The sequence below is a fragment of the Suricata suricatta genome, chromosome 14, assembly GCF_006229205.1.
Source record: "Suricata suricatta isolate VVHF042 chromosome 14, meerkat_22Aug2017_6uvM2_HiC, whole genome shotgun sequence".
NCBI classification, from domain to species: Eukaryota; Metazoa; Chordata; class Mammalia; order Carnivora; family Herpestidae; genus Suricata; species Suricata suricatta.
In genome coordinates this window covers 27,183,428-27,210,472 of record NC_043713.1, presented here as the reverse complement: position 1 = coordinate 27,210,472, position 27,045 = coordinate 27,183,428, and the positions used below count along the sequence as shown (strand labels likewise).

Here is a 27,045-nt window from a genome sequence, read left to right as displayed (position 1 = left end):
CAATCTGCTTGAGGAATAATATAAAAATGTCAAGTGACATTTACGAGCCCCTTCACACCCTCCACAGACAGCGCGCTTGGGAGCTGCGTTCTTCTGCTTCCTCACTGGCACTCATCCACGCGGCCCCATCTTGCACATTCTCCCTCTACTTGGCAATCATGACTACGTGCTGAGGGGCTGTTTACTGACTCTCAGTATGCTCTAGGCATTAACTATCTGAGTGGACCCTGCTATCCCTGTTTTACTATTGAGGAAATAGGTCTCAGACAGATGAAATGACTTTAACAAGGTGGTCAGAGCTGAGATGTGGATCTGGGCCCATGGGACTCCAGACCTACCTCCTTTCCCACTGTGGGCCTCCAGAGGGTACTTCCCAAAACACACTGTAGTTTGAACAGGGCTTTGGGGAGATTCGTTGGGTGGAATTCATTACTCATGGGTATTTTTACAGCCACGGTTCTGGCTGCCATTGTTCTTCCCCAAGTCCCATCCAACAGTGCCATCTTTGAGCAGGACGTTACTGGCATTGTTATCCCCGTGGTATTTTCTGAGGTCTTTGCTGCTTGTAATGAAATGAGGTTGGACGTGAGGGAACATGATTTGGTCTGCCTTATAGTTGAGTCTACAGGTTCCTTGTTAGCTAGCTCTCCATTCAAGTGATATCGAGGAAGAGTGGGAAGTATATTAAAAAGCCACAGGGCATGGGTTGCCTGGGTGGTTCACTTGGGTAAGTGTCCAACTTCAGCTCGGGCCATGATCTCACAGGTTGGTCCATGAGTTTGAGGCCCACATTGGGCTCTCTGTTGTCAGTGCAGAGCCCATCTTGGATCTTCTGTCTCCCCTTCTCTCTCTCTGCCCCTTGCCACTCTCTCTCTGCCCTCACTGCTCACTCTCTCTCTCTCTCTCTCTCTCTCTCTCTCAGAAATAAATAAACATTTCTAAAAGCCTCAGAGCATCTTAATAAAAAATAAGTCAACACCATGAGAAGGGAAGCTGAGAATGGGGGAGCCCTTGAGAATACACGCAGCTACCCTCCACCTTCCGCCCTTAGAACCAGGACATTCCATCTCTGCGTCTCTCCAGTTGTCTGTTCTATCTCCCTGTGTCTCTCTGTGGTGGGTTTCTTCTGTTCTTCTGCACAGAACCCCCCAGTGGCCACCCAGCACTGGTTGGCTCTCTAGTCCTTTCAGACCATGAGCCCAGTCTCTCTTAGTTCAAATTCTCAAAAGAGGGCTCCAATTCCCAGCCATCTGCTGTGGAAGTTGTAGCGCTGGAGTCCAAGCAGCTGTGACCAAAGAGATAAAGGTCGTGAGCTACAAAATGGCTGCCAAAGCCACTCCTTCATCAAGGGCTAAGGGAGAGGCAGGCAATGGTCAGTCCCTAGAGCTGAAGGTATAACCTGGCCAGACAACCCAAGACAAAACATGACTTCTACATAAAGCCATATTATAATAGGATTCCAATGGCTGCATTTTGGTACCTATTACAATTAAGGCAGACAGCATTGACTTGATTTTATTTATATTGGTCAAGAAGTATTATTCCTCTCAATGCCCTCAAAGCATCTCGTCTTCTACCCAGACCTGTAGAGGAGTGTTAAGAGCTGATGAAACAGTCCAAGGCTTCTGATATAACCAAGGTTTCTCTTCTGTGTCCCCTTTCTGCCCCCGCCCAGTTTGGACTACCAACATGCACCTGGCCCTTCTGCCTCTCAGCGCTCACCTTCCTGCTCCTGACGACCAACAACCCTGCCATCTACAAGCTTCCACTCAGCAAAGTTTCCTACCCAGAGGCCAACCGCATCTACTACCTATCCCAGGAGAAAAACAGAAGAGCATCAACCATCACAAAGTACCAAGCTTATGATGTCTCCTAGTCTGTCTTTTCCAAAACAGGTCACTGTGCACTCAGCCTTCAGCAAGTTGTCCAAGTCCCCAGGCTGAAGGCCATGCAAATTCCCTTTCTGTCTGTTCTGTGATTCTCCCCACGTGCAAGCCTACACCCTAGTTATTTCCCCACATAGGGAAATATGTGTCTAGTCACCATTTAGGAACCTCTCTGTTCTAAGATGTCCAACATTTATCAAAGACACAGTTGGTTTAGACTTCATACTCATGGCTCACCCATAGAGCTCCCTTTGTGGGGAATTTGCCCTTTTCTGCAAAATAGGCCCCATCCCTAAAGAGAACTCATCAAGAAGGGGACAGAGATTGGTAGCATGGGCCTCCAACTCAGTCATTTTATGGAGCCATGCACAGTGCCAGGAAACATGCACCAGCTGGGAAGGCAATGGGTTAGTTTGGCCCCAGCTCTGCCTCTAGTGAGCCCTGGCCATCTGGAATGAGTGCTTGCCTGCTCTCAGCCTTGACTTCTTACTGGTTTCATGACAGGGAGGGATTCAGTCTCTCCCAACTCAGAAGTGTTGATTCTTCTCTCTTTCCCATAAACTGATGAAATCAGCATGCCCATCAAGTAATTACTTTGAGTAAGTAATAGATGGAGGGCTTACCTGGAGAAAAGGCAGGAAATTTTTAATGTTCTGAGATTTGTTCTTGAGTCACGAGAAGATTTTTTCCAGATCTGGGGTTAGGAACTTAAGTTCACTGGAAATGCCAATGTGCCTTCCTTTACATAACAGAAATATTTCTGGAAATTTCATAAGATGAAAAGTGATCTTTTTCGACATTCAAATCATATTTTAAACAAATGTGTTTTCTTTTTTAGTATTCACAAACATGCTCTCATTAAACAGTTAAGTTCACAAGATGGTATCAGGATTTTCTTAAAACAGGGCTCACCTACACTGTTCACCCATTGCCCATTTGAGGGATTTCCATGGTCAAGTGTGTGTCTGACCAGGAATGAGGATGGGTTACCAATCGTCAGAAGAGGCATGATTTGCTTACAAAGGAAGTTATACAGAAATGACCGTGGTCTTCTTATTCTATATGAGTAGAAATACAGGCTGTTAAAAACACATCTCACTTTCTAGTGAATGGTTTTAGTCTTGCATCCCCAAATTACAAACCAAGCCCCTCTTGAATGGCCAGTAACTCTTGTTATTTAATCTGATCCTAGCATTGAACTCCTAACCCTCAGGAGCCCTTTGTGGGAAGGCACATGGTTCAGCCCTCCCACCCTCCCCTGCAGGATGGGGATAAACCACCAGAGCACCTCCCCCCATCTTACACATTTCTAGTTTAGCATGAAGGGGTGAGGACATAATATGCAGGAAGAAGGCAAAGGGGAGGGGACAGATCCTCTATAAATGTAGCTTTAAGGAAAGACTCACATTTGACTGAAATCCATTATTTGGAAAAATCTGGTGTCTATATGTATCTTTTCTCTGTCTGCCCTGAGATCCCAGCCATTTTCTGCCAACCTAGGAGCACTTGTCTGCCTATTTCTCTACCAGATCATATCTAGCCATTATGACTTCTCCAGGAAAACGGAACACTTCCCACTGGAAGCAAATGCCCCACATGGGAAAGGGGAGTGAGTCACACTCCAGAGGCTACCTCTGAGTTTGTGATCACACCTTGAGGCCAAGAAGGTCTCAAGCTATATTTTAATGACCATGGAGTTGTGGCTCTCTGAAGATCATGCATCCAGGAATTTTCCCAGATGGCTGTTTCTGCTCATAGCTCACTCAGCTACCCCAAAACCCCTACATGATGACATCAAACCATTAAAATAGCACTTTTCATGCATTTTCCACCAAAGTGTTATAATATTGGTTTATTAGAACAGGAAACCCTCCGTGTGCATACCATTCTGCTTACTGACCACTAACAAATCCCCTCAGCTGTTCTAGGAATTTCAATATCCTCATCTATGAAGCACATTGAGTTGGCCCAGGACACCAAGCAAGGTGGAAATAGATGAATAAAAGAATTCAATGTATGAAAATATATGATGGTCACAGGATCTCAAAAGTCTGTTTCAGCACCTGAATTAGGCACCAACAGAGAGAGGGAGGCAGCTCCCACAGTTCCAACACAACCAGCCAGTTGTGCAAATGAGTGCATCACACCAATAGCTTGAGGTCAGCTGTTGGGGGAGTATTTCCCATCAGCAAATGACAGATCTGGGCATTTTTCCAGACAGCCAGCTTGCCAGCACACCAGCACCAGGCCAGTTTGGTGGGAAGAAAGAGAATGGCTGTCGAGCTCCAGACCAGAGGCTGAGAGAGTAAACCAAAGTATGCGACCCCATGAGGCCGCACAGAGGCCATTCCACACGCAGGAGGCATCCGCAAGGATAACAAACGTGTTCCCAGGCATTACAAAAGCTCAGACTTACCCACAGAGTCCGACACTGAGAACACACCAGGTAGAAGCATCCAGCCAGGAACAAATCCAGGAAGTGTTAGGAGGGACACAGGAAGTGCAGGGTGCTCGAATACTTTGGTAGTGTCTGTTGTTCACTGAAACCAAAGTCAGGGGAAAGAACAAAATTACCTGTGACAACCAAAAGTGGAACATTAAATAATTGGGGGGGGAGGACAAAAGAGACAAGAGGGCCTCTTAGAGTACTTGGCTTGTACAGAAGTCGATATGTTTAGAAACTCCACAAGGAGGAATAAAATGAGTGATAAGAGCAACCACCATGAGAAGAAAAATAGAATTTTTAACTAGAAGAAAACTCTTCAGCAAAGAAGGAAAAAAGCTCCCCCCCAAAAGACAATAAGAACAACAACAAAAAATCAGAAAGTAGGAATCAGTAGTAATATGACAGCAATTGACCAAAATTAAAAAAAAATGTTAACTATTAAATTTACAACTGAAAGACAGAGACCCTTCAGTTGCACTTTTGAGAAAAGACTTCACAATTTGATTTTCTCATGAAAAATATTTAAAACCTAGGCTCTAAGCCTAGGTGGCTCAGTCAGGACTATCTCTCTTTCTCTCTCTCTGCCTGTCCCTACTCATGTGCGTGAGCGCTCTCTCTTAAAATAAGTAAATAAACTTTAAAAATTAAAACAAAAGACATGAATGTTTAGATACAAAAAATTTCAATAAGATAAATAAATAAACCGGATCAAAAGAATGTTTAGGGCATCAACCATAATAACTTGAAAAGTGAAATTGGAGGCAAAATGTTAAAAAACAAAGAATGATCTACATCATGAATCCTCAGGAAAATGCAAATCGAAACCACAATGAGATACTGTTTTGCCTGTCAGAAAGGCTAGTATCAAAAAGATAGGAAACAACAAGTCACGCCCTACTGGTGGAAATGCAAACTGGTGCAGCCACTGTGGATGACAATATGGAGGCCCCTCAAAAAATGAAAAATAAAACTATCCTATGATACAGCAATCCCACTTCTGGTATCTACCCAAAGAATACAAAAAAAACTAACTCGAAAAGATGTCTCCACCCTTATGTTCATTTCACTATTATTTACAAAGCTGAGACATAGGAACAATCTAAATGTCCATCAATAGATGAATGAATAAAGAAAACATGGAATGGATATGCAATGGAATATTATTCAGCTATAAAAAATACAATGAGATTCAGGTGCCTGGGTGGCTCCATCAGTTAAGCATCTGATTCCTGATTTCAGCTTAGGTCATGATCTCATGGTTGGTAAGATCAAGCCCCATGTGGGGCTCTGCTCTGACAGCACAGAGCCTGCTTGGGATTCTCTCTCTCTCCCTCTCTCTCTGCCCATCCCCTACTTCTGTGCACACATGCATGTGAGCTCTCTCTCTCTCAAAATAAATAAACATTAAATAAAAAAGAATGAGATCTTGTCATTTGTGACAACATGGATGGACCCTGAAGGCATTATGCTAAGTGAAATAAATCAGACAGAGAAAGACAAATACCATATGATCTCATTTATATGTGGAATTCAAAAGTAAATAAATAAAATTTTTTTTAAAAAGCAAGCTCAGGGGCATCTGGGTGGCTCAGTCAGTTAAGTGTCCAACTTTGGCTCCGGTCCTGATCTCACAGTTGTTAAGTTCAAGCCCCACATCAGGCTCTGTGTCTGATAGCCTGATAGTCTGATAGCTCAAAGGCTGGAGCCTGCTTCAGATTCTGTGTCTCTCTCTATCTGCCCCTCCCCTGCTCATGCACTGTCTCCCTCTCAAAAATAAATAAACATTTAAAAAAACAGAAAGCTCATAGAGACAGAACAAATTGGTGATTGCTAGAGTTGAAAGGTAGGAGGTGGAAGAAATGAGTGAATTGTTTTTGTTTAGTTTAAATAAATTAAAAAAAACAATGATGTAAAAGGAATAGGAAAATAGTACATAATTATCATAAACACATATACACATAACAATCAACCTTAGGGGCGCCTGGGTGGCTCAGTCAGTTAAGCGTCTGACTTTGGCTCAGGTCATGATCTCAGGGTTTGTGGGTTCGAGCCCCGTGTCAGGCTCTGCAATGAACATGTTGTGCATTTCTTCTTTTGGAATGTTTGAGAATTTCAGATAAAATTTGGAAAGAGAGGGAAATTTTGTTGTTGTAGAGATTGCAAAAAGGTGGGACAGAAAAGACATTCCTGAGAATGAAAGCAGTGGCGTTGAGGCATCAGCTGGGCCCACAGAGTGGGGACCCCCAGATGATAAACTCACAAAACCTCCCACCGTCATCAAACCTAATTGGTGAGTCAACCAGGAGGTTGGGTGTGGAAAGGTCCCGGCTCTGAAGTCAGATGGACCTGGTTTTGAATCCAGCCCTTTTCTGGTGCTGACTGGCTGGGGTCGTCTTCTCAGAGCCTGCAGCACATCGTCTACACAATGAGGGTGGTACCCGTCTAAGAGCAGTGTTGATGTGGACGCTAACTCGGAACTCCTGGGTGTAACTAGTCCGTGCCAGAACCCGTCGGTGGGGGGGGGGGGGGGGGGGGGGGGGGGGGGTGCGGAAGAGCTCACACTTACCCTCGATCCCCAGGCAGGCCCAGTGACCAGAAATGCCCAGGAAAGTTTGGACGTCTCGTGGGTTTTCTTATCTTAATTCAGGCCAGAGGGGCCAGATCAGAACATTTTCTTAGCTTTAAGATCCTAAGGAAAGGACTGGCTGGACACTGGATGTAGCTCAGGCGTGACCCAAGGGACCCTAAGGCTGAGCCCTCATTTCACCATTTGGACTGTCCTCCTTCCTTCCTCTCTTACCTTACTTATTTTAGGAAAACTTTCTGAAAATAAACTCCCCAGAGGCCCTCTGTTCCCTTAATCCCTCAAGGTCACTGCCATGGAGGTACTGCACAGCTGTTCTCTGTTTCAATTGTGTGCGTCTTTTCTCCAAATAGACTGTAGGTCCTATGAGGATGATTGTAATATAAACACCCACACACACATGTATATGCACATGCACACATACATACACATGTGTTCACACATAGATACATATACATGCTACCACAGGGGTACGTACATGTGTGCATGCACACAGGGACATGTCTGCAGATGTATACACATGCACTTACACATTCAGACATATACCTCGCTTACTAATATACCCACATATATAAGTACACCTACATACACACTCATACAATTATGTCTTTCCTTCCGAGAACTAGCCACTTAGTGGCCCTGGGAAATAATTGAGTAATGGGAACATCTCTCCCCACTCTGTCTCCTCACCAGAGCCCATTTGCTCATTCCGGTTGGATCTTGTGATCTGTGTCATGCCTAGAACCACGTACACACGGCAGACGCACAGAATCCCAGGCGGGCCAGCTGCCTAAATCTTGCCTCCAAAACTTCTTCCCGGCACAGGCTCCCTGCACAGTCCTCAGGGAGGGGACTCTGCAGACCAGGACACACTGTCTGACCCAAAGCATGTCGTCCCTGGATGGGTAATACCTTCAAGCCTCTACAAATGTTTTTTCTACCTTCCTTTCCTTTTAGAGCCCCCATGGTTTAGACCCAAATCATGCAATGGTCTTGGGTGAGGCGGGTAGATGGTAGAACAACAAACACATGAGCTTCACCTACAGCGCCTGTTAAACAGAGTGCTGGGCCCAGTCCCCAGAGTGTCTGATACAGTAGGTCCGAGGCCGGGCCTGGGAACGTGCATTTCTAACAAGCTCCCATGTGACGTTGTTGGTCCAGGGACCACACTTTGAAAACCACTGGTGTAGACTCAGAAATAGTATGCTGCCTCCAGCCATCCCTTCCCCTTGCTCTGTGGGCTATAATGTCCTGGTTTGCAAGCTCTCGTGCATAGAAGGATCATCGACAGTTACTTACTAAAACACGGATTCCTGGTCCTCAACCCCAAAGATTTTGTGTTAGTGGATTTGGGTGGTAGCAAGAATCTGAACTTCTAGCAACGCTCAGATCATTACACAGGTACTGCTGGGTCAGGTCCAGACTCCGAGATCCTTGCGTAGTGGTGCTTAGCCCCGACTGGATGAGAATCACCTGACTCTGATGCCCAGGCCCCACCCCAGACCACTTCAGTCAGCAGGGGCCTGGAAACAGGTCTTTTTAAAGCTCCTGGTCCAATTCCACTGTGCAGCCAGGGTAGAAAACAACTACGGTGTCTGTGTCCTAGGCCCCAAGCTAGGTCTCCAATCAGAGCCATTTCAGGAGGCTGTTCAGCCTTCCCCATCCTCCGTTCCCAGTGGGTTTTGAGAAGGAGCAGTAGGCCCAGCATGGGTGCAGCGAGAGCCCTGGGTGCCTGGAGGCATGGGGGGCTATGTGCGTGAAGCACAGAGAATCCTCAGAAGTGACGTGTGCCTCTTCCTCAGTGTTGTTGGGGCCTAGTCCTGCACCCCAAATGGGACTAGATTTTTAAGAAATGAAACCACTAAACAGGAAACATCTGGCCCAGGAGGCGGAGCAGACAAGACAAGCAAGGTTTTGTATTGGCCCCGGAAACCTTCTGAGCATGCAGCCTGGGTCCTAGAACGGAAGACTAACACATTGGGGGTCCTCAGCAGCACCTCTGCTCAGAGTGCTGCTCTAGGCAGGGGGTCTCCGTGGCCCTGCCGCAGGGGCAGCGCTGGCTGGGGCGGAGAGGCAGCAGGTGCGCTGTGTGAGCTGCACGGAGTGGGCCCCCCCAGGCAGGGATAGAAAGTGGGAGGGGCTGGAAGGCAAGGCCCAGCCGCAGCCATTGCTACCGGTGGACAAACAGGTGAGCAGGTGGCAGGATAGAAAAGGCGCTCCCTCAAGACCTGCAAGCAGAAAGCCACAGCCAGGTAGGCATTGGAAGTAAGAGATAACGAAGATAGAGAAAAGTAGAACGCAGAGAAATGTGGGAGAGCAGGCGCTGGGCGGCCAGGAGGTCCCATAACAGGAAGGAGGCAAACAACAGGCAGGTTTCAGTGGAGGTCCGAGGCTCCTCCCCTCCGTCAACTGCCTGGGGGCCAGGATGGGGCAGGGACAGGGACAGAGGTCGTTCTCCTTTCCCCAGCACTTGCTTCTCAAGGAGTTAGCCTGAGTCAGGAGATTCCACTGATTTAGAGCAAGTGTCACCAATAGTGTGGCCTGAGCAGCTGCGTTGAGGAAGGTCACGCGGGTGGAGGTGAGCAAATCGGACAGCAGAGCATTTAAAACTCCTCGTGGCCAGACCGGCTCCAACAGGATCTTTGGGTGGGAGCTTTGAAAACCTCCCCAAGGGGTGCAGCCAAGGACAGACACCCCTGCAGTCGAAAGGGACGCTCAGGGCCACCAACACTGGGCTGCAAGCCAGTGCCCTTGAGGATAAGACCGGGAAGCGGCAGCGGGAAGATTCTCTAAAGACTTATTAGTTGGGAGGAACCCCAATCAGCATTGTAGCATTGTTTTGTCAAAGAAGGTGTCCCCGTCCCAGGGCCAGAACTGGCAATTCTTTTTTTATTTTTTAATGTTTTTTTGTTTATTTTTGAGGAGAGAGAGAGAGAGAGAGAGAGAGGGAGGGAGAGAGAGAGACAGTGTGAGCGAGGGAGGGTCAGAGAGAGAGGAAGATACAGAATCTGAAGACAGGCTCCAGGCTCCGAACTGTCAGCACAGAGCCCGACGCAGGGTTTGAACCCACGAACCGCAAGATCATGCCCTGAGCCGAAGTCGGACGCTCAACCAACTGAGCCACCCAGGTGCCCCTGAGTTGGCAATTCTTAACCTCTGGAGCTGGACAAATTTCAGCTGCGCTTCTGGCCCCACAGAGGATCACATGCAGCCCATCTGATTGCTGAGCGGAGAGAGACACTGACCCACAGCTAGTTTCCAGCAGCCCTGGTGCAGAGCTCCACAGAGAACACAGGACCAAGATTGAGGTAAGGACCTGGGGGAAAGGAAGGGGAGCCCGGGGCCAGGGCAGGGGGACCCAGGGCCATTCCTGGGCTGCCGGCTTTCTGTTCTCCTGGGTCCCCACCTTGGCTCCTTGGCCTCTGCTCCAGGACCTCAGCAGGAACAGACTGAGCTCCCTTGTGGAGAGGGGTGGGGACGTGTCCATCCTGCGCCCTCAGCCTCTCCCTGGGTGCAGGCAGAGAGTGGCAGACACAGCTGCCCTGGAGTAGACCCGCTAACTATGCCCAGAAATCTACAGCACTTGCACCTGCTCGTCTCCTAGCCTCCAGTCCGGCCTCCTCCCCTCCCCTCTACAGCCCTCCCAGTCCCCTGACAGGCAAGTTATTTGCAAGTTAAAGGGACATACTATCTGTCCTGTTTCCAGCCCCCGGGCCAGGGCCAGGCTTCTGGGAACGGTGCAATTGCCTGGGCCTCACATCTGGTTTAATGCTCTTCTGTCACTATCTCAAAATCTTAATTTTTGCACTGGATCCTGTGGATTATGTAGCTAGCTCCGCACTGGGCTCTGGCTGGAGACTGGCGATCTCTCTCCCATGGCGACAGCCTCAGAGCTCCTCCTCTGCTCTTCTCATTCCTCCCTCACCTGGGACCGCAGGAGACAGCAATGAGCTCCATACACACAAAGGGACCTCACAAAGGGGAGGCACATAGCAAGGGAAGAGAGAAACAGAGAGGCGCACCGGCCATTCTGAAGCCCCAGCACACCTGGGCTCCATGGTGCAGGGTCTGGAATAAGCCAGGAAGACACCCAATGACATGAATCTGGCATAAATTCCTTAGTAGCCTCCATACTCTTTAGGCAAACTATAATTTTAACATCAAATGTGATATTGATAATACAACTTACCGCTTAATTTTATGATGTCTGGTATTGCTAGTTTCATTGGGGTGAGTCTTACTTCCTCAATGAGGTGGCAAGTTCTGAGGCCAGGGACCTCATCTCAGAATTATGTGGACACAACATAGTCTTGGGCTCAAGCACATGGCTGGGTGCAGGGTTTCCTGGCGGCTTGGGCTCGTAGGACTGTTATCTGAAGGAAGAAAGGCTCCGGGAGGGCTTCCGTGGAGAAAGGACAAGTGTCAACAGTGTCTCAGTGTTGAGGGTGAGGGCTGGGTGTCGGCAGAGCCGAGTCCAATCCAGCCCTGCTGCTGGCTGTGTCCACTGTGGAACTCCGCCAGCCTCCGTCTCTCTCCGCCAGCATCCATGTCCTCATCTATGAGACGAGGTGATAGTGGCAGTGCCTTCTAGGGTTGTCAGGGGGTCCAAAGGAACTACCTCGTGACCCCTCCTGTATCTGTGTGTGCACCTGCATCTCCTGAGGGTCCTATTTAAATGCCAGCTGTGTGTCAGGAGGTCCCAGGGGGGGTCTGAGCTGCTGAAATTTGCAAGTGTCCCAATGATGCTGATGCTTCTGAGCTCCCAGCCAAACTTTTATGGTGACATTGTGTGGTCCCCAGATGAGCAGCCCTGCATCACCGGGGAAACGTGTTAGAAATGCAGCTTCTCAGGTGCCACTGAACTACCGACTCAGAGTCTGGGGGTGGGGATGGCCAACCTGTAGGAACAAGATGCAGGCTGGTGTGAGATCTCTTTGTTCAGCACGGTACCCAATTTTCAGTCTCACGAGTACCGACATAAGTACCTGTTAGGTACATAAAAGTGTGCACAGTGACGTAGGAGCAAAGACCAGACCCTGGAACCCTCCTGGTCTCTAGCTGCTTAGCATTTAGCTCTCTGGGCATGAGCTACTGTGTATACAAGAATGAAGGGAGGAGGCGGGTGGGGGGAGGGCATGCTTATGGGAAATGCAGAGTTAAGGTTTTCTACCACAAGAGATTTTTTTCACCCCCAAGAGATTTTGATTCAGTACGCCTAGATTTTTAAAACAGAACCCCAGCTTTTTCTGATCCTGATTCTGTAATCCAGGACCACACTGACCATGATTTAGAAGTGACACCAGAAAACTCACTGGAAGTTAACCAACTGCCAAATTGTGGGATGCAGACCCTGTGTGCTCCAAACAGCTTTTGGGAGGGGAAGAGGGTGCTACAGGCCCGTAGGACTGGGTGGGACAGATTCAGCCTCAAGCCCTGCACGTTATGTGACAGCTCAGCTACATCTTCTAAGCCCTGTCTGGTTGAACACCTTATTCCCGTTTCACAGGTCAAATGCCCGGGGGGAGGGGGGGGCGCCGAGGACAGTTATTGACAATGGAAGGAAGCCACAGTAGGGTAAACAGATGTGGAGTCTAGAAACCTCAAGTCCATGTCTTTTTCTTTCTAACTGTGGCCCTGAACAAGATATTTCCTGTCTTGAACCTGTGTTCAGGCCAGCAAAATGGGAATGATAATTCCTGGCTCAGCCACCTCAGAGCGTCCTGTGAGAATCACACCTGTTTACACGTTTTGCAGATACTGTTAATGGCATCAGCTAAGCTGCCTTAAATGGTACTGGGCATGTTAATAGATTTAGTCCACAGAGAACTTTCCCCCTGTCTTTTCTCCAGAAATATATTTTCAAAAACTGTACATCCTTACCAGCATTTCAGCTCGGGCAGCTAACGGTCTTCTTTTAGTAGAAAGATGCAATTTAAAAATAAAGATTTCTTTTCATACCCAATTCTTAATATTTTCCCATGGCTTCTATGATGGAAGGAATTTATAAGAGTCTTTATATAACACTTTTATGAGATGAGATTCACATTTTATCATACAGTTCACCCACTTAACTATACACTTCCACAGAATTGTGCAGACATCACCACCATCAGTTTTAGAGCTTTGTCATGGCCCCCAGAGAAACCCTATACCAATCAGTGATCACTCTCCATTTCCCCCCAAGCCCTCCAGCCCTAGATAAACTTTAATCCACTTTTAATATTAACTTTAATATTGAACAGTGTGGCTTTTTGAAAGTCAAGGTGGTCCAAGGACCACCTGCATAGAATCCCCTGAATGGGGTTTAAAAATGCAGATCGCTGAGGCCCCTCAGACCTAGGAATCCGAAACTCAGCAGCCCGAGCCCAGATGCGACACGCCCAGCTCTCCTGATTCTTGTTCACACCAAGGCTTGAGAACCGCTGCTTATCCTCGGATTAAAGGACAGAGACAAAGCTGTCAGTGGAGACATGGGGGACAGAGGTTGGCAGGCACCCAAGATGGCTCTTCCTACACCTTCTTCCTTTCTCCTCCCCAGCCTCACTGCCCACCTCTGTACCCTTTCACACGTTGACACATTGCTTGTGCACCCGCAAGTGTCACTGAACTTAAGCACACCGAGTACTCCTTGGCCTGCGATGCCTCCAGATTGTCACCAGAGGGCGCCAGAGCATCTCCAAAGCCAGGCCGGCCTTCCCTTCCAAGGCAGGCTCGCTCCTCAGGGTGGTCTCCCAGTTCAGGCCTGTCCCTCACCTTACTGGTTCTCAGAAAGATGTCAGGCCACAGGAGGTACACAAGTGCTAAAAAGCAAAAAGCACTTCCTTATTTGTGAGCCCTGGAGAGTTTGTCTAATGCCTCTGCGCCCAAGTTTCTCCTCCTAACAAGAAAAAATATGAATTTGTTATTGCTGTGCTTCCAACAGTGAAAGGAGACAATAGAGGTAACACCCCCTCAGCTCCTGGCTACCACTGTTCTACCACAGGCGGTGATTTGCACTGCAAGGAAGCCAGAAGCTTGAATGGCCAAGATATATATTTTTTAAGTTTATTATGCATTAGAAGCGTTAATTTAATAAAGCCAAATAGGGAACATTCAGTTCTGAAATTTTGGATCATCTCTGCAATGGGGTAGGTGTGTATGGCCAGCCCACATGAATGCTAGAATGTTCAGTGGACACATCCCCCCTCAGAGACCCTCATGAGCTAGGATTTCTCAAAAGGATGGGTTCAGGAACTTAACCTCAGAATTATGTACACTGTGATTGTGTTTTAGAAAAATTATTTGCTAAGATCAGTTGAGTTTTTATAGGTATGTAAGTGATCACGAAAATGAATTTTATCAAATGTTCATAAAAGTATTTATCCTATTATTTATAATTAACTTCATTATGAAGAAATCTAAGTTTCATTTTGACCAAACTATGGGGCAGTGACACTGGGGAAGAGAAATGCAAGAAAAGAGTCATCTTGGTCCCAGGCACCTGTCAACCTCCCCTCCCCCAGCTCTCTCGACGCCCTGACAAAGTGCTTCACGGTCCTCAGAGAGTATCCTTACTTCTTCAGCCTCGTTTCTCACCAGCCACACGCATTTGCACATGCGTGCACACACACATACACCCACACACACATACACACGCATGTACACATACGTACATGCATGCACACGCATACACGCATGCGCACACATGCACATACACACACACTAAGCTCTTCCACATTAAGATACTTCTTGAGCCTCAGACACAAAGCACCTTATTCTATTCTCATCGTCCTTTTCTTCCCTTTTCCACCAGAACTATTCCTATTCCGTCTTCAATACCCAGTCCAAATGTCACTGGCATCTTCTGTGAGGAGTCTTTGATTCTTAAGGCAAAGTTAAATTTGCTTCTTCAATGTTTCCATGGTACCTCAACTCCAATATTTTTTATCCTTCTTGTAACAAACAGGCTGATGGGATCTCTTTGCCCACCAGAGGTGGCCTTAAAACTGAACCCTCCAAGGATCTCAGGCTCTGACGTCTTAAGTCTGTGCATGTTGCTGGGAAAGAATTGCTGGGCAGTGGGCTGTGCAGATGCCCAGTCCAGCAGACCCTGCCAGGCTGTTCCCTAAAGTGGCATTAGGTACATTTCTCCCAGCAGTGGATGTGAGTTCCGACTGCACTACATTCTCACCAACAATTGATGCCATTTTTGATTCATTCATCCTTTACCCCATGCCTATCTGTGTCCCTTTTTCCTCCCAGGTTACCTCCCAGATTATCATTATGTGCAGCCCTTTGCCCTTGACACTACCTGGCTTCAGGGTCAGGCACTGTGAGCTCCCGTCAGCCTCGATAGCTTTGGCCTTCAGGCTCCATGAAGCTCTCCCAGCCAGTCGGCCCTAAATGCAGCTTTCATCTTCATGCTGTTCTCTCCACAGACCTTCAATAGCTCCTGATCTCCTGTTACCTTAGAGCTACCTCTCTTCGTTTGTCTGGCTTTGGACCCTGTCTGCAAGCCTAGTCAATCACCAGGTAGACCCCATCTTTCCCTCGGGCCTCAATGCCGCTTCTACAACTCCTGGGTGGCAAACTCCAATGCCTCAGTCTCTCTCTCTCTGTAAGTCTGGGGCATCAGCTTCTCTGGCAGGAAAACTGTCCTCCTTGCTGGCAATTCTGTAAGAAACCCCCCAGCTGGAGAGGGTTAGTCCTGGCAGAGCCTTAGAGAGCCTGTTCCGACACCCCTGTTTCCAAAGAAGCCTCAAGTTATAAAGAATTTTTTTAATCCTAATGACTTGGCAGGTATTTTTGTGACTTTCTTAAAGTGACAACTGTCATTTCTTCTTTGCTGGTAGCTTTGGTCTGCAAAGGCATCAGAGCTTGGATATGCACTGGATGGAGAGAAGGGCGGCAGCAGATAGAAAGGCCAAGTCCGCCCTGCTTTTACAGCTCTTGTCGGCGAGAGAAGCCCCCTCACCAGCGGAAGTGGTCAAGCCGCCACCATGTTAGGGAGCTTTCTGATCAGTAGAAAGTTTTTGAAATCTCCTGTCATTACAGAGAATCACGGAAATAAATGCAGAGGAAAGAGAAATCAGATTTTTCTTCTCCCAAAATTTAAAAAGGCAAATAAAACTATGTTTTGCTTGCTTTTAGTTTCTTATATTTATTACTTAAATTCTTTATACAAGGGGCCCCAATATCCTCTAGTTCATTCTGCCCATGTTTCGAGCTAAGAGCATAATTTTGCTATTTTAAATGGCCAGAGAAGTTCATAGGCCCGTCTTTTCTTTTATAATGTGGCATTTTTCTCGTCTGTTCGAGTCCTTCTGATGCTGAGTCCTTTGGAAGGCATTCAGTGCCTGGCTAGTGCGTCCCATCACAGGGAAGCAGACGTCAGAGGGCCCTGTCAATCTGGACGACTTGCACAGATAGAGAACAGCCCTCCTTTTGTACCCAGGTCGGGGCCGGACCTGTGGCCCACAGCACGCCCCCTCCCATGCAGGCATGAGGCTGTTCACAGCCCACCAACTTGCCGTGGTTCCCTTAGCTGACTCTCAAGTTTCTTCCTGAAAGGCTGCTCCGTCTTCTCCTGCCTTCACTCACCGCTGCTCAGATGCCAAGGGCCCCACGAGGCTTGTATCTTCAGTAAAGCCTCCTCTGCCTGCTCCAGACCCCACGGATATTATCCAAACTCTTCTAGCTCTAAACACTGTCTGTTCACAATTTAGCACTTCATTGCCCATCATCTTGTATCATTTAAGAGAGCCCTAAAAGCTGCCAGTTCTTGATGAAACTTGACAGGCATCTTGTCCCTCCCTGGAAGGCTGCATGATGGGCTTCCTCGTAGGTTAATGATATTACACATCCCTTGTGCAAGGAAGGAAAAGTTCCTCTCTGCCTATAGCATGACCATTGATCACATACAGCCTTGAACCTGACACTAATGTTCTCCTGTGTCTTATTGCTGCTCCAGATGCGAGAACTATCTTATACATTGTGTCATCCGCTATAGTCAAGAGGACTTACCTTCGTACTGTAGGATGGGAAATTGGGGGTGAATAAATGGCAGATAACCAGAGGGAGTGGGGCGCCTCAGAGCACAGCCTGCAGCCCGAGAGGAGATGCTGAGTCTCTGGTCAGCAGGAGAGCAGCGAGCTGGCCAAAGCCTCAGGAGGACACAGCCTAAGACCTGGGATGTAGGGAGGTGAGGAGTCAGCCACACCCCACCCCTGGGCTTCGGAGAGCCCAGGCTGATAGCTGGGATTGGGACCCTCTTATATCCTCAGACTGATGTCCACCATGGAGACCCTGAAGGTGCAGGCTTCCTTCCTCCCCGCCCACCCTCAGGATGACTCGGTGACCCAAAAACTGGCCAGCCTGCCTGCCTGGAGCTGGGGCTCAATCCTCCCATTTTAAGGCAGTCCTAGAGGCAAACCAGAGCCTCTGACCACAAAGGCTGACCTATAAGCTTGAGTGCTGGGTGCTTGGTGCCTATGGTTGATTGACCTGTGGCATAAGCAAATGATTAAGGGCCATCATGTGTGTTCCAGATGGCAGGGGGCCTGCCCCTGGACTACATGTTTCAGTCACAATGCAGTACCCCACCCCCTTGTTACCCCAAAGGCACACATACCTATCTCAGTACCAGACAAGAACTCAACCTAGCCCGTCAAGTCCCCACAGTCATGGGGTCATTCACCCATTTATTCATCCATATACTCAATAAAGAGTTACTGAAGATCTCTATGGGCCAGATACTGAGCTCAAAACTGGGGCTGCAGGGACACCTGGGTGGCTCAGTTGGCTAAGCGTCGATTTCGGCCTAGGTCATGATCTCGCAGTTTATGAGTCTGAGCATCGCTTCGGGCTCTGTGCGGACAGCTTGGAGCCTGGAGCCTGTTTTAGATTCTGTGTCTCTCGATCTCACAGCTCCTCCCCCACTAGTGCTCTGTCTCTCTCCCTCTCTCAAAAATAAATAACCATTTTTTAAAAATTAAAAAAACTAACTAGGGCTACAGCAGCCAACAACATCAGCCCCGACTCTGTCCTCAGGAATCTTGCCGTCTTGGGGGCAAACTCAAGGGAGCAAAAGCCCACATAATTATGTAATTACAAACAATGGTCAAGTTGTGACAGAAAGAAAGACTCTGAGAGATGCATGCGTGACTTCAGCCCTGGCCTGATGAGTCACCTTCTCTCAAATGATGAGTCTCAACCAAGGACAATTTAGCCGCCCTTGCCCCAGGGTAGGAGGGATGGCAAACGGGAAGGCTGGAGTAGTTTGTAACGTGTACTCGATGTGTCCATTGGATAGGGTAGGCTATAAAAGTACAACTCCACACAGGTGTTTTTGCCTTTCAGCCAAAGCAGTTGCATACCGGGGTGGGGTGGGGTGCGGGGATTATTGCAGGGGCCCCAGGGGAAAAAAAGCCAAGGAATCCCAGAAGGAGAACCTAGGGGTGGCGGCCCCTAAGGAAGCTGCTCAGGGAAGATCCTGAGCCCTGGGGGTGGTCATTGCCCCTGCAGTGTGAGGGTGTTCGTCCTGTGGGTGGGCAGGATGCCGTGGCCTCTGGCTGGACCACAGGTGCCGCTGCTGGGCTCCCCAGGCCAGAGGAACCTGCCCCTGTGCGTGCAGGCCTCACCACCTCGTGACCTGCGATACTCTGCGGTCATGGCCGGCCGCGGGGTGCTCCAAGCCCAGGTGAAGCAGTGACACCAGGCTGAGGGTGAGGCCTGATGGGGTCTAATGGGATGACGGGACTTCTGGCGTGCTGCCTCCCGCCGGCGCGGCCCAGCCTGTGGCAGCACGCTCCGGGCTGCCAGCTGGAGTGGCTCAGTGACTCACTTGGGCTCTCCATGGCGTCTCCAAACAAACCATTGGAATTCGTAAACTGTCGCCACTCAGGGAGTTTGAATCCAGCCCCTTTCACCGAGTCTCAAGGACAGAGATGTTTGAGAAGATGCTTCCAAAACGTTACTGTGCATGCAAGTCCTCTGGGGACCTGTTTAAAATGCAGATTCCGATTCCAGAAGGCTGAGAGTCCTCATTTCTGAAAAAGTTCCCAGGGGTGTGGAAGCTGCTGGTCTGCGGACACTTTAAGACTTAAAACATTAATAAGAGTGAATGAAATTAAACCCTCCCCACGTCTCTGTAAGTGAGGAGGGTCAGTCCACCATCCACTGCTCACCCAGCAAGCATTTGTTGAGCATTAGAACTGAGGCCCTGATGGTACCATTGGCAGAAATACGCAAGTCAGAGGTAAGAACTGTTTTAGTTGGATTTAGATGGATGGCAAAAACTGTTTATATGGATAAAATAAGGATAAAGATTACCTTTTCCTAAATGCCTATCGTGTGCCACGATCTTACTTAATCTTTGGATTTGGCAAGGTAGGTCTTATTGATCTCCATTAATTTCATAATGGAATTAAGGCTTGGAAAGGTGATGTAATCTTCCCCAGGGTGGGGTAACTGGCTGGAATCTGAATCTGGTCTGTCAAACTCCAAACTCCAGCGCGTTTCTCGATGACACACGTCCTTGTTTTGGAGGGTAAGGCAGTAGGATTAGATTTAGTCCAGTGGTTCTCAAGCTTGCTGGCATGTTAGAATCCTCAAGAAGACTTTTGAAGTTCCCACATCCCGAACCAATGACATCAGACTCTCCACCATCAGCATTTTGTCAAGCCCTCCCTCCCCCGCCCACGGCAGTTCCAATGTGCAGACAAGACAGAGCCCCTGAGTTAGTCCCACTCCCCTTCTAATAAGTGAGACCCTTTGAGAAGCTGATGGATGAAGTCCAATCTCATCAGAACTAGTACCGCTCAATTCCTATTCCAGGACTCCTTCCAAGAACCCAGCTAGACACAAAATGATATAGTAGGGTGAAACCAGAGAGGACAGAGGTGCAGGTGCTTGCTCGGGAAAAATACACAGAAAAGGGCTAGAGTACTATACACTATACTATACACTTAGTAGCTGCAGGGAAGATTCAGAAAGGTAGAAAAACTCACCAAACCGAAGTCCTTGATTCATCTCTAAGTCATCCTAGCATATGCTAGACATCGGATAGATGAGCGAATGGATAGAATAAGGGAGATGGGGTGGGTCCCGTGGACAAGGAAATCTGAAATCCAAGTTGAGCAGAGAAGCGGGGACTCTGAGATTGAGGGAAGAGATAGTGGTGGGAGAAACACTTTCACCTAGTATACAGCTACCATCACAAAAGGGAGTAGTCCATTAGGAAGCCATGTTTGGGGATTTTACTTTTAGGATTGGGATTATTTTTTAATAATAGGATGGAATGCACCAAGTAGGGAAAAAATGCAGCAATCTGTTTGAAGCAAAACAAAACAAAACTAATCCTAGAAGCTCTTCTAGAGATTAAGTGCATCATCTCTTGCCATAATCAAGATGAAACACTGAGGCTGCCCACCAGACCTTCATATAGAAATCTCAGATTCTAACCCAAGCAAAACTCTGGTCCTCCACTGGCCCCCAAAGCTGCCTTTGGGTAACTTTTTATGCCTCCAAGTCTGTAATAGATATTAATTTAAAACTAGTTTCACCCTTTAAAATGTTGGGGATGAGCAGCTATTGAGAAATTGGTGGTCAGCTTTATATGGGCAGTTGACTCCCCTCTCTGAGATTCTGTAAACCCCAAACTCTGCAAAAGTATGAGTCAAGAGGAGTCAAAACTCTGAGTGATGTTGGACATTGAGAGTCCACATGGCGATATTGTTTTGCTCATCACTTACCAGTATGTTTCTTTAAATTTCTCACCGGATTTTCCCCCCCTTATTCAACAGTGTTTAATTCATTCTTTATTAATGTCTTGCATGGGTTTAATTATGAACTCACAGACCCTCATCTTCAGAGACAACATTGCCTGAGCTGTGTCTCAGGTATTTGTATGTAAAGAGGAAGGACTTTGCCACAACCGTCCAGGCTCCCCTGCCCTTGGTCACATTGGCCAAGGTTCCAAAAAGCTGAGCCCTAACCTGGCTTCTTCCATTTGGAAACAACGTCAGTGGGGTGTTTTTTCAACTAAGGATTACGACGGTGCTGAGAATTGCCATGCTTTCTTTAAAAACAAGAGTTTGTGATTAATTGTGAACTCTTCTCGTCTTATAACCATTTTTACATCTTAATTTTAAATAAGAAATTGACATTTTTTTATCTTCAAATAGCTATGTACAGAGAACAATGGTGCAATAATGAATGCTTAGGTGATTTTTTTTTAAGTTTTAACAAGAGATGTAGCACCAAAAAATGAATAATGCCTTCTCCACTGGGTTTAATTTTGGTTTTGAATGAAACATGGCATCAACTTCATTCTCTAGTAAGACGCAGTGTCAGACTTCACGGGAATTCTCCCCTGTGTCTGTCATGGTATGCCCGCACACTGAGTTTCTTAAGCCAAGAACTGCTAAGATTTGAGTTAAGCCTTCGAGTTGAAGACCGCTAAGGCTCTGGTATGAGCCTGTGGCCACTTATAGCACCATAGCTCAACTGACCAGCTCAGCTGAGGACGCAGTATGGCCCACCTTTGAGCGGGTTGGCAGACAGGTAGTGGAGTTGCTTAGTTTGCTCTCAACGTCCAGACTCTCTGCCTTTGGCCCCCACCCCAGCCTTGGCAGATGCCAACAGTAGGGAATGAGGAGGCAAGGAGAATAGAAGGACGGGTGAGGGTCAGGAGATTCCGAATTCCTCTCTAGCTCTAGGCTGCCAGTTGGTAGGAGGCAAAGGATGGTAATGGGGTGCATTTGTGAAAACCAGAAAACTGTGCAGCCAGCACTCAGCAAGCCTCCAGCTGGGACAACTGTGAGGAGCCTGAGCCAGCGGCCACCTCCTGAGCTCCAGAGGACAGCCTCACGTGACACGACCACACCATCCCTTGCAGCTTCTGGGCAACCTTCCTGCCAGGTCACTCTGTGATGCTCTCCATGAGTAATCCAGATCCTGGGAGAGGCCTCAGCCCCTCCCACTCACACTCTGGTGGCTGATGTCTTTGGCAAGAGCCTGTACCCTTGACCCAGAGAGCCCCCTGGGCAATGGTGGTGCCAGGTCACCCCACTTTCTTTTCCGGGCCCAATTATAAAATGAAGCTTGACTCGCTAAGCTCGGAACCAATATCACAGTATCTTTAATGGTGAGGAAACAGTTGGATGAGTTGTAAATTAGTCTCAAGAGAGAGTCAGGGAAACAGGGCCATGCCACTCCCCAGCCCTCATTTTCCCCAACACTTCACTCCCTCCCTCAGTCTAAGACTGAAAAGATTCTCTTCCTACCCCCTTTCCTATTGTCCTTCATTGGGATTTTTTTCAATCCTGGAGAAACAGAACACCAGCAGGACCGCTGCCAGCGAACACGGCCTTCCGTGCAAAGGCATCTGGACACCCTTTCCTCAGGGCATTTAGCACCACCTGCAACAGTTTTTGCAATAAATGCATAAGTGTCTAGGATGTTAGTGGTACCACTTTAGACACTGTGCATTTGTACAGTGCCCAACCTGCTCATCCTTAGACCCTGGCTGTGGAGATCAGAGATCTACAGGATGGACCTTAATATGGCCTGAGTTTAAGCTAAAATCTGGAAAGAAGGTGATGCATGGAAAGAAGACATCTGATAAAAGTCATGGGTGAGGTTGGAGACTCTCTTGCCGCTCGGATGTATGCGGGCGGAACAATGAGCTTTAAATGGAGCAGAATAATCGCATGACCGCATTTGAGAGTTAAAAACGTCGGCGCCTCACTGCCTTCTGCTTCCATCCAGCCCCACGCTCCCCTGGCGGGGGCAGGCAGCCACGCTCTGAGAGGGACGCAGCACTGTGTGCCAGCTTGCCCCTTGGCTCTCCATCTAGGGAATGCCTGCCACAAAGGGTGCCCCCCAAGTGACGTTCAGGGTCAGCGTGAGTTTGGGCTCTCATCTGGTGCTTTTTGTCTGACTGTTTACCCGACCACAACATCGCAGGCTCAGCACACTGCAGAGGAACTTGCCGTCCCGCTTCTGGAGGGGGCGGGGAGGATCAGAAACGACTTGAGAATAAGTTTCTCCCGTGCTCGCCCTTCCATTTAGAAGCCCCGGATGCAGGACATCTTCCCGAGTGTGGGCGCTCCAGCTGCCCTGCACGGAAGTCATTTGTGAAGTTAACGTGTCTATAGATAAACCCAGAGCGAACAGCAGTCCGGACCAGGTGCTGCTGGGATAAATTCTGGGTCGAACAATACATATTTAGAAACACCTACAAATGCAAGACACGAAGGAAACCGCTAAAATCGTATCATTATCCATAACTTTGTTCTCCTTCTCCACCATTTTTCATCTAGTTCCTTGTTCTTCTTATGAAGTTTCTCAAAACCTTTCCAGAGAGAGATCTGTTGGGAATAAAGACAACTCTTAGATCCTGACCTTGTTGTCTAGTATCTTCCAGCCCACGTGGGATGGTGCAGCATAAAATACATTTTTCAAAATAAAGGACAATACCAGAGCTGTCTCAGGGCCAAGGGAAATGGTGGCCTGTATAGTGAGGAATAGGAGAGAAATGGCTTTTGGTTCCCAGGAGTGTGGCGTGGACTGGAGTCTGCTGGGAAATCCAAGTAGAAGAAGAAAAAAAGTGGAGTGGGAGGGTTTGGGCAGGGCAGGTGGGGAGCGGGGAAGAGAACTTTCTAGGAGCAGAAATTCTATGGAGACGCTCGGTGGATGGAAAACTCTGCATACGCTAAGTTGTGGTAGAGCCAGACGGAGGGCTGGCGGACGGGCTCAGAGAGCCCTGGAGGAGAGGGGCGCATGCAGGGGGAGCTGGGGAGGAGGCGGACTCAGGGGAGCTGGGGAAAGGAAAGCAAGGTCTGGGCTTAAACACGCAGCCAAGGATATGCTGTAAGTGATAGCAGCAGGTGCTGGAGAAAGAAGGGAGAAAAGGCATCAAATTATGCAACAGGGGTCGAAAACCACCTAGGAACCCATGTTTGCACCCATTGGGCGCCCAATCGTCCTTCTGCTCTCCTGCTCAGGGGGTCCCCTGAAAAGCCGCCGGGTGACGGCAGCCAGTTGTGCCTTGGGGAGCCTCATCAGCCAGCCACCTGGTCCAGAGTTCTTGCTGAACGCTGTCTCTGTGGCCATAACCCCACCCCTTCTGATGTCGCAGCCAGGAAGATTTTCCCCTGGTCCAGGCTTGGAGGAGGGATCTTTCCAGAAACCCTCAAGGACAACCGAACCCCGATGGAGGTGGGGAGGCGTCGGGATGGGGGCACCTCCACGGGCCAGGTGCACAGCTAACCGTGTATCCTTGCCAACCCTCATCAGACCTTGGGAAGTAAACGTACCCCACTTCACAGGGAGGAATCTTGAGTTTCAGAAGGGGTTGGACACATATCTAAGGTAAAACATCTAGGAACCAACAAAGTGAGGATTCGAACTCAGGTCCTTCTGACACAGAAGCCCGTATACCACACTGCAAAATAGCAAGGCTGCATTTTGTGAGCGATACTTCAGGCGTGACTTTAAGGAACTGAGGGAGAGGATGAGGAGGGATGACAGAGGGGTTCTGCCAAGATTTGGACTCACTGCTGACAGGGACCACTGAGGCAGAATGCTGCATGGGTGCCGTGTGGAGGCGGCTTCAGGATCAGGTCTCTAACAGTGCTGATAGCAAAGTTCATGAAGTTAACCACTGAGTTAATGAAACGTAAACAATGGGCAGCAGTTGGAAATACTGGATGGTGCTAAAGTACATCAAACTACAAACTTTGGTGTTAGACATGGGATGAGTTATTTTATCTCTGTGAGCCTCTATTTTCTCATCTGCAAAATGGGGATAATGACATTTACCTCATTGGACCTTTTGCAATTAAAAAAATTTTAATGTTTATTTATTTTTGGGAGAGAGAGACAGAGCATGAACGGAGGGGGGGGGCAGAGAGAGAGAGAGAGAGAGAGGGAGGTAGGGAGAACAGAATCTGAAACAGCCTCCAGGCTCTGAGCCATCAGCAGAGCCCAGCACAGGGCTCAAACTCACAAACTCTGAGACCATGACCAAGCCGAAATCAGACACATCAGATTCTTAACCAACCAAATGAGCCACCCAGGTGCCCCTAATGTTTATTTTTGAGAGGGAGAGAGAGAAAGCGAGAGAGGGAGTGTGCTCGTGCAGGGGAGGGGCATAAAGAGGGAAAGAGGCTCTGAAGCAGGCTCTGTGTCAACAGCAGGGAGCCCAGCAAGCCTGGCGCCGGGCTCAAACTCATGAGCCATGAGATCACGACCTAAGCCAAAGTCTGATACTCAACCAACTGAGCCACCCAGGTACCCCAGACTTTTGCAGTTTAAATGGCTGATGGGAATGGGAATGAAGTGGTTAGCTCAGTGCCCAGCACGTAGAGTGAGCCCTCAACCACTCTCACCACTCTTACCGGGATCGTTATTATTACTGTGTGGGATGGTTGGTAGCTTATGTGCATAAGGAACTTCTAGAAACTAGTGTGATTCCGTTCATTCCCATACCAGGCCCTCTGTCCTCTTGTAATTTATTTTTCCTTCTCAGGGTAATCCAGGAGCTTATTTTCTCCTTAGTTTCGAGGACAAAGTGTTGGAGGGAGATTACCCTGAAGCTCAGAACTGTAATCATGAAACTGGACCTCTGGTCTCCCTCCTAGAGCCCCCCCTTCCCACCTACCCCACCCCACCCCACCTTCGAGCTGCAGAGGGTAGGAGTGGGGGTCGGCCCACGACTGGGATCCCTGTAGTTTCGTGGGCGTCCAGTGGGAGGAGCCAGAGAGCCGCGGCTGCCTTGCTACCTTGCGAACCTCTGACGAGCCCTTCAGCTCCAACAGGAAGCCTGAGGCCCAGAGGCCAGAAACATCACGGGATCTGCACAACTTTCTGGGACTGTTGGGTTTTTGCTTTTGTTTTTTTAATTCTCTGCTCCATGAAGTGCACCTGAGTTAGATTGCTGCCATCACAGAGCAAGCCACAGAAACTGAATTTTAAGAGGATTCCTCTGGTACGGAAGGTTCGCAGCCTGACTTTTAGAAGGCAGCAGAGTTTGTTCTGGGATTCCCACCTGGAAAGAAGGACATTCCAGGGAAAGTTATATTTTTGTTTCCTCTTCACTGGGGAGAAGGGCAGGTTGGTTTTCAGAAAACGAAGTGCCTGCCCCCTGTCCTCCCCACCCTCATGCCACACGCCTCGGGACTTTGGATGCTTACACCTGTGCAGAAGCTGTGTGGCGGCTAAGAGAAAATTCCACCCAGGAGAAGTCACTTAGCACAGGAGTCTACCGTGTAGCAAGCTGACTCTCAGATTTTAGTTTTCAGGGACACCTTGTTGATCTTTAGTTACAAGTATTCCCCAAAATATGTCAGGGTGATGGCAGGAGCTAAAGGGAGAAGGAAAAGACAGAGTTGCAGGATTATCCTGGGCATGGATCTCAGAACGCCGCACAAAGATGGCAAAGCTGCTGGCACCAAATCAAGGGAAAAACAGCAGAGAGAGGGAGAGAGAGGGGGAGGGAGGGAGGGAGAGAGAAACATCCCCAGAGAAACAGTGAGAGAAAGGGAGAGAAACCTCAGAATGGGCGTGGGGAGTAGAGAGAGACATCAGGTACAGGCAGGGGACTGGTCCTCAGCAATGCTTTGGCCCTGGGGCTTGAAGTGGGAGGAGAAAGCCAAGTGCACGGTGTGCAGAGCGGGGATCCGAGTATAAAGCTGCTCGGTGCCTCCTCCCAGCACGGTCTCCTCCGGAGCACCCTCCCCTTCAGTGGAGCCAGCAGGGCTTTATCAGCCAGCGCCTTCTGCCACCAGGAAGCCAGTGGCGGTGAGTACCCTCTTCCTCCTCGGTTCTATTCATTTCCAGCTGCTCCTTGTTGCCAGTTTATCTTCCTAATCCTAAGTGTTGCTTTTCACCCTTTCCTTCTTTCTAATGAAGAAATACACCTCACATGGTTGCAACCAAGTAGAAGCAGCCGAGTCAGAGTCCCGGCAGCCTAGAAAGCAACTTACCAAAGCCGAGGGCTTCTTCCTAGAAGCCTGGAAGCAATGTCGCTGCTCCTGGTTTCTGGAGCAGAGTAGAAGGAGCACCTGAGTCCCGTGGGCGAGAGGGGTTCGGGCAAGCAGTCCACTTTGCATGCCGGCTGACTCGGGGCGCATCAACGTTGTGTGGGA

The 27,045-nt window shown here is 48.6% G+C and overlaps 2 protein-coding genes and 1 long non-coding RNA gene across 8 annotated transcripts in view; 2 read left to right on the top strand and 1 right to left on the bottom strand.

Moving 5' to 3' along the window:
- Window positions 1-2,764, top strand: part of SLC14A2 (solute carrier family 14 member 2) — a 53,930-nt gene extending 51,166 nt beyond the window's left edge. Inside the window, exon 19 of the mRNA XM_029921347.1 lies at window positions 1,676-2,764. Within this exon, the coding sequence (XP_029777207.1) occupies window positions 1,676-1,876 (201 nt within the window). The 3' untranslated portion in view covers window positions 1,877-2,764. The remainder of the gene's footprint in view (window positions 1-1,675) is intronic.
- LOC115277296 overlaps window positions 1-11,240 on the bottom strand; it is a 50,541-nt gene extending 39,301 nt beyond the window's left edge. The window contains exons 1-2 of the long non-coding RNA XR_003902355.1: window positions 11,106-11,240; window positions 4,303-4,426 (exon numbers count right to left, since the gene is read on the bottom strand). This is a non-coding gene — a long non-coding RNA (uncharacterized LOC115277296). The remainder of the gene's footprint in view (window positions 1-4,302; window positions 4,427-11,105) is intronic.
- SLC14A1 (solute carrier family 14 member 1 (Kidd blood group)) overlaps window positions 8,855-27,045 on the top strand; it is a 41,900-nt gene continuing 23,709 nt past the window's right edge. For 2 of the 6 annotated variants that reach the window (XM_029921351.1, XM_029921354.1), the window contains exon 1: window positions 9,981-10,224. The gene's annotated coding sequence lies outside the window, so the exon portion shown is untranslated. Of the gene's footprint in view, window positions 9,169-9,980; window positions 10,225-18,981; window positions 19,152-26,610; window positions 26,699-27,045 lie in introns of those variants that run through there. The other 4 variants (XM_029921349.1, XM_029921348.1, XM_029921353.1 and 1 more) reach the window with 4 other exon arrangements.